Consider the following 7,990-nt stretch of genomic DNA (forward strand, 5'->3'; position numbering starts at 1 on the left):
TAGGCTCCCCGAGTAGGATGTCAATTTTTCCTTGAATATTAAAATTTGGATCCGCCAATTTAATGTTCGTTGGAATCTGCCAGTTAGATATGTCCAAATCGTGATTCGGTTGTGCAGGTATAATCGTTGGTAAAACAAATGCTTCCAAATAAGATGAAAATCCAAAATTGTTAGACAACATTTGCATGTTCACACGATGATAAGCCTTCTTCTGAATTTTTCCAACTCCGTCAATAGACAAAGAGGTCTCTGTTGTTGCAATTAATAACCTTTTAATCAGCCGTTCTGTAACAATATTTACTTGTGAACCGGAATCAAGCACAACTCGTATCGCCTGACATACCATTTGCGGCTTTTATGGTAACTCTCGCAGTGGCAAGAATAACGTTCTTCTGATCTTCTGCTGATGCCGAAGAAATTACAGCAGTATTGACTGGTGTATGATTGCTACTTGTGGTTGACGTTTGATTTAAGCCTGTTGATGATGATTGAGATCTCCTTGATAAATGTAACAACGTATTGTGTTTATTATTACATTTCTTGCAAATACCAGATGTGCAGTGTTTCGCTATATGATCAGCCTTAAAACAGTTCACGCACATTTTATGTTGTTGTACCCATTGGAGTCTTTCAGATTCCGACATCGCCAAGAATTGCTTACACTGATAAAGACGATGTTGACCATTTTTGCATAGTTTGCAATTACTGTGATTCGCCATTGATGTTATGGACGAAACAGCTTTGCTTGAACCTTTGTGAGCAGTTGCCACTTTCCCAATCGATTCCATTGACTCAAACTGCAATTCCAAAAATGCAAAGAGTTCTTTCATGGAAGGGACCTCCTTCGGTCTTTTAAACGATTGCATAAATCGTATGTACAACGCATGATCCAACTTATTCGTAATCAATTGGATCAATAGCGCGTCCCACGACGAAGTGTCAATATCCAGGTTGTTCAGGGCCAGCATACATTCCCTCGTCGTATCATGCAAAGCTTTGATAGAAGCGGTTGATGAGGTTCCTGTTGGCTGGTTCAGAATACGTTCTACCAATGTTGAAACAAGAACCCGTTTGTTATTGTACCGTTCTTGGAGCATCATCCATGCAGTTGCGTAGTTGTCCACTGTCAAGGCTAAGTGGCTTATGAGTTTTCCAGCTTCGCCCGACAAATTTGTTTTTAAGTACCACATCTTTTGGATATTAGGAAGATGCTGCTTGTCCACCATCTCCAGAAAGAGTTCATAGAACTGACGCCACTTCAGACAATCCCCATTGAATTGAGGGAATGTTACCTTTGGTAGTGGAAGTGAGCTGTGTGCTACCAAGTCAGTTCCCAATTGAGGTGTGCTTGTTATATTGCCACCGCATTTCTCTTTCAGTATTGCCAGCCTTATCAAGTTGCTTTGAACCGCATCTTCTAGGCTATCGTAGTTGTCTTGATTCAGCCCGATTCTCGAAGGATCCTCGACCTGTTGCCAAATTTCATCGTACAGGCCTGTAATTTGACTCCACAGCCCTTTAATCGACTCTTCTTTTATCACATAGACTTGTTTTGACTGTCCCGTTTCTATATTTTCCATACTCTGCAGAAGGCGACCGAGGGCTGTCATTCTCGCCTTTACCCTTCGGGCCAGTCCCTCAACTTGAGCCGACGCAGGTTCCTTAACCTGGGCTGATGCTTGGGGTTCTGAATCATTTTCTGGCGATCTTGTCTTTGCGGGTTTATCTGGATTGACCTTGACAGACTTCAGCTTCTCCAACTCCGCCTTTATATAGTCCACTGTTGCATTGAACTTTTCGCCTATGGCCTGGTGCAGATTCTCCGCTATATACGGATCATCCTCTGCCAATGATGGATCTTTGCGGATCTGGTTTTCTGCCGATTCAAACGTCTGCCAAAGCTGCTCTAGCTCCTTACGCTTGCCAATGTAGAATTCCTCAGTTCTTCTTTCAAGCGGTGCCTTCCTAATTGTCGCTATGAATTTTTCGAAATTACTGCCCCTTACTTCTTGTTGGACTATAAGGTCTTGAAGCGATGCCATTGTTGATATTTAAATTTTTTCCAAAGAAATTTGTGTACAAGATGCGTGTGTATCACGTCTGACAAAACCGGATATATGTTGCCGAGTCCTTTACCACTTGTGGGGCAGAAGGCTGTGTTTAACGACACGTATCACGATCAACCTCTTTTACCACTTGTGGGGTAAAAGAATGTGTGTAAACGAACGCGTATTACGATTCAAATCCTTTACCACTTGTGGGGTAAAAGGAGGTGTGTTAACGAACGCGTATTACGATCAAAATCCTTTACCACTTGTGGGGCAAAAGGATGTGTGTAAACGATCACGTCGGGATCACCAAAAAACGTTAATATAAATCGGACCTAGTGGGCTTCAGTTCAAACACATAAATTTGAACTGACACTTACAGTCCTTAAAATTCTCCTTACAAGCACATAAACTTGAAGGAAAGACGATGATTATTAAATAAATCCAAATTGGTTATGGTCGCTTTACAGAAGACAACTGATTAACTCTTTATTATTTTCATTCTTTTATACAAATAATTTCTTAACATAATTGATTACTTGCATAAAGTAAAACTAGGTCAAATATTATTAATACAAAGTGAATAAATGAAATTTTTAAATATTGAACCTTAATAAACGTGAATAAATGGCTTACATGAAAATGCTGAATTAACAAACTAGAATAACAAGACGACACGTATATGCTAGGAACACAATTGGAGCGAACGACGAATTTTTTCGCGGCGTATGTTCGTCGTCAAAAATAAAAACCATATGTGTATATGGAAGTGCACACAATTACGGCGCCGGCGAAAATTTCGTCGGTCGCCGCGAACTCAATTAGCTTTATTTCTATTTCATACGCCGGCGAACGGCGACAAAACAGTACAAGGTGGCCATACTTGTACGAATTTTATGTGTTTTAGTAAATAAAGTTACTTTTTACTTAAAAATTTGTTATGGTCACTCTACTATCTGTTATTCGTATAAAAAAACATAAATAATTTGTTTATTTATTTGTGCACTTGCGCCTGAGTGAAGATGGATATCAGTGAATTTATAATAGAGAAGATGGACATAACTGAAATTATAAATTATAAATTATGAGTTCTTGTATAATTTTCATTGAAGTCAACAAATGAGCAAAAAGTAAACAACTTCATCAGCTGTTTTATAATTTCGTCGGTATTGTGTTCCATACGACGAATTTTCGCGGCTCATTTTGTCGCCGCGTAGGGCGAAATTCGTCGTTCGCTCCAATTGTGTTCCTAGCAATACCTATAGATAGTTATGCAGTGCGGTCCGTACAAAATTGCACAATTGAGTATTTGAAAAATCGAATATTCACAAATATTCGAATAAAATATTCAAATATTAAGATATTTGAAAAAGAATTTCTGTTTCATATCACTGGCAATCACGGGCAATTTATTTTAAATGAAGAAAAATTTTTTCTCAACATTTAAAATTTTTTTCATTTTTTCTGGCAATTTATAGAGAAAATCGATGAATAATATATATTATTTTCATCATATTTTATTTCTAAAATATTTATTTATTATCCGATTTCTATGAAATTTTCAGGAATAATTTAGATAGGCATTTTACATTGTTTTATCAAAGAAAATCCACAATATTTACCCATTTCGAATTTCTATGAATATTTTATTGTTTTTAATATATTGAAAAACTACAAAATAAATTCATAAAAAATAGAAAAGTGGAAATATTAATTACAGGAGCATAAGAGGAAAAGTGGCTAGACCATCTGAAGTGTTGCAACATTGGAACCGATATGAGTAAGCTGTGGGTAATGGTTAAGTCGCTCTGGAACTTGGATGACAGGACCTGGAAAAAAGGTCAGTCACCGTTACGTCGTTAAAAGTGACTGAGGTCCTATCATCCTTTTTTCCAGGTCCTGTCATCCAAGTTCCAGAGCGACTTAACCATTACCCACAGCTTACTCATATCGGTTCCAATGTTGCAACACTTCAGATGGTCTAGCCACTTTTTCCTCTTATGCTCCTGTACCAACCGGTTGACTTCCACTGTCAAATCACTGATTCTAGGATTAGTAGGGTTGGTACGACGGAGATCATCACGCTCGTTTACTGATCCCGCTGCCTCTGCTGGGAAGTTTGGTCTTATCTCGGGTATTCGACCAGCAGGTCTTATCTCGGGTATTCGACCAGCAGGCCAGTGAGCTTTCCCATGGTTAAGGAAAGTGCAGCGTTCACTCGGGCGACCTGCTTTTGGAGACGATTATCGGGAGATGGTCTGAGGCCCACTAGGTCCGATTTATATTAACGTTTTTGGTGATCCCGACGTGATCGTTTACACACATCCTTTTGCCCCACAAGTGGTAAAGGATTTTGATCGTAATACGCGTTCGTTAACACACCTCCTTTCACCCCACAAGTGGTAAAGGATTTGAATCGTAATACGCGTTCGTTTACACACATTCTTTTACCCCACAAGTGGTAAAAGAGGTTGATCGTGATACGTGTCGTTAAACACAGCCTTCTGCACCACAAGTGGTAAAGGACTCGGCAACATATATCCGGTTTTGTCAGACGTGATACACACGCATCTTGTACACAAATTTCTTTGGAAAAAATGTAAATATCAACAATGGCATCGCTTCAAGACCTTATAGTCCAACAAGAAGTAAGGGGCAGTAATTTCGAAAAATTCATAGCGACAATTAGGAAGGCACCGCTTGAAAGAAGAACTGAGGAATTCTACATTGGCAAGCGTAAGGAGCTAGAGCAGCTTTGGCAGACGTTTGAATCGGCAGAAAACCAGATCCGCAAAGATCCATCATTGGCAGAGGATGATCCGTATATAGCGGAGAATCTGCACCAGGCCATAGGCGAAAAGTTCAATGCAACAGTGGACTATATAAAGGCGGAGTTGGAGAAGCTGAAGTCTGCCAAGGTCAATCCAGATAAACCCGCAAAGACAAGATCGCCAGAAAATGATTCAGAACCCCAAGCATCAGCCCAGGTTAAGGAACCTGCGTCGGCTCAAGTTGAGGGACTGGCCCGAAGGGTAAAGGCGAGAATGACAGCCCTCGGTCGCCTTCTGCAGAGTATGGAAAATATAGAAACGGGACAGTCAAAACAAGTCTATGTGATAAAAGAAGAGTCGATTAAAGGGCTGTGGAGTCAAATTACAGGCCTGTACGATGAAATTTGGCAACAGGTCGAGGATCCTTCGAGAATCGGGCTGAATCAAGACAACTACGATAGCCTAGAAGATGCGGTTCAAACCAACTTGATAAGGCTGGCAATACTGAAAGAGAAATGCGGTGGCAATATAACAAGCACACCTCAATTGGGAACTGACTTGGTAGCACACAGCTCACTTCCACTACCAAAGGTAACATTCCCTCAATTCAATGGGGATTGTCTGAAGTGGCGTCAGTTCTATGAACTCTTTCTGGAGATGGTGGACAAGCAGCATCTTCCTAATATCCAAAAGATGTGGTACTTAAAAACAAATTTGTCGGGCGAAGCTGGAAAACTCATAAGCCACTTAGCCTTGACAGAGGACAACTACGCAACTGCATGGATGATGCTCCAAGAACGGTACAATAACAAACGGGTTCTTGTTTCAACATTGGTAGAACGTATTCTGAACCAGCCAACAGGAACCTCATCAACCGCTTCTATCAAAGCTTTGCATGATACGACGAGGGAATGTATGCTGGCCCTGAACAACCTGGATATTGACACTTCGTCGTGGGACGCGCTATTGATCCAATTGATTACGAATAAGTTGGATCATGCGTTGTACATACGATTTATGCAATCGTTAAAAAGACCGAAGGAGGTCCCTTCCATGAAAGAACTCTTTGCATTTTTGGAATTGCAGTTTGAGTCAATGGAATCGATTGGGAAAGTGGCAACTGCTCACAAAGGTTCAAGCAAAGCTGTTTCGTCCATAACATCAATGGCGAATCACAGTAATTGCAAACTATGCAAAAATGGTCAACATCGTCTTTATCAGTGTAAGCAATTCTTGGCGATGTCGGAATCTTAAAGACTCCAATGGGTACAACAACATAAAATGTGCGTGAACTGTTTTAAGGCTGATCATATAGCGAAACACTGCACATCTGGTATTTGCAAGAAATGTAATAATAAACACAATACGTTGTTACATTTATCAAGGAGATCTCAATCATCATCAACAGGCTTAAATCAAATGTCAACCACAAGTAGCAATCATACACCAGTCAATACTGCTGTAATTTCTTCGGCATCAGCAGAAGATCAGAAGAACGTTATTCTTGCCACTGCGAGAGTCACCACAAAAGCTGCAAATGGTATGTCAGGCGAGTTCAGAGTTGTGCTTGATTCCGGTTCACAAGTAAATATTGTTACAGAACGGCTGATTAAAAGGTTATCAATTGCAACAACAGAGACCTCTTTGTCTATTGACGGAGTTGGAAAAATTCAGAAGAAGGCTTATCACCGTGTGAACATGCAAATGTTGTCTAACAATTCTGGATTTTCATCTTATTTGAAAGCATTTGTTTTACCAACGATTATACCTGCACAACCGAATCACGATTTGGACATATCTAACTGGCAGATTCCAACGAACATTAAATTGGCGGATCCAAATTTTAATATTCAAGGAAAAATTGACATCCTACTCGGGGAGGAGTTTTACTTCAGCCTAATGCAACCGGGTACAATAAAACTGAATAATAATCAACCTATTCTGCAGAATACTGCGCTTGGCTGGATTGTAGGCGGCTTAATAGAACAATCATCAACGAACGTCACATCAGCAGCGCTAACATGTGCAATTTTCGATAGTGAAACTTCACTGACACAAGCAATTGAGAAGTTATGGAAACTCGAAGAAGGAGCATCAACAGAAAGGGTAATGTCTCCGCTGGAAACCCGGTGCGAGTCTCATTATAATCAGCATGTCCAGACGGATCAGAACGGTCGATTCATTGTTAGTCTTCCTTTCCAAGAATCTCCAACAACATTGGGAAAATCTCATGCGATGGCGTATAACCGGTTCATGAGTCTTGAACGTCGGCTTCTTCAGAAGGATGATATCCGCATGCAATACATCAAGTTCATGCAGGAATATGAAATGCTAGGACACATGCAGAAAATTGACGTGAATATAGTGTCGAACCCTAAATATTTCATTCCGCATCACTGTGTGCTTAAACCAGATAGTACCACGGCAAAATTAAGGGTGGTATTTGATGCATCCGCGAAAACGTCATCGGGTCATTCGTTAAATGACTTAATGTACACAGGACCAACTGTGCAAAGTGAACTGTTCTCTATCCTGCTACGGTTCCGATTACCAAAGTTTGTCTTCACAACTGACATTGAAAAAATGTATAGACAAATCTTAATTCACCCCGATGATCAGAAATATCAACTGATCATTTGGAGGGAAGATCCATCACACCCAGTTAGCTATTACAAGCTCAATACTGTTACATATGGAACTCGTGCAGCACCGTACCTTGCCACAAAGTTTCTACAGAAAATCGCAGACGACAACTTGGATCGCTATCCCCTTGGTTCAGAAATGCTAAAAGAGAACTTTTATATGGACGATGGTCTCGGTGGTGGTAGCTTAAACATAGCGATGGAGACACAAAAGGAATTGATAATCATTTTGAAAAAGCACGGCTTCAACTTAAGAAAATGGTCGTCAAACAGTCCAAGATTGCTAAAGGATATACCTTATAGTGATAGGGAAGTCAATCTAGATTTTGATGAAAGCAAAACGATAAAGACTTTGGGACTATTTTGGATGCCTCAGGCCGACCGTTTTTGCGTGAAGGCAAATATTGGCAAAGGCAAAGGTGCAATTACGTGTGTTTGCCGATGCTTCGGAGAAGGCGTTTGGCGCTGCTGTATACATTCACTTTGTTACAAAGGATGGTCTCCTAGCTGTACGCCTGATCTGCGCTAA

The 7,990-nt window shown here is 40.4% G+C and overlaps 1 protein-coding gene across 1 annotated transcript; it reads left to right on the forward strand.

Moving 5' to 3' along the window:
• Positions 1 to 6,718: 6,718 nt before the first annotated feature.
• On the forward strand, positions 6,719 to 7,990 carry LOC131806659 (uncharacterized). Its single transcript, XM_059131199.1, has one exon. It carries the CDS (start codon positions 6,719 to 6,721, stop codon positions 7,988 to 7,990), a length of 1,272 nt encoding a protein of 423 aa, XP_058987182.1.

This window comes from Musca domestica, unplaced genomic scaffold (genome assembly GCF_030504385.1).
Source record: "Musca domestica strain aabys unplaced genomic scaffold, Musca_domestica.polishedcontigs.V.1.1 80, whole genome shotgun sequence".
Taxonomy (NCBI): domain Eukaryota; kingdom Metazoa; phylum Arthropoda; class Insecta; order Diptera; family Muscidae; genus Musca; species Musca domestica.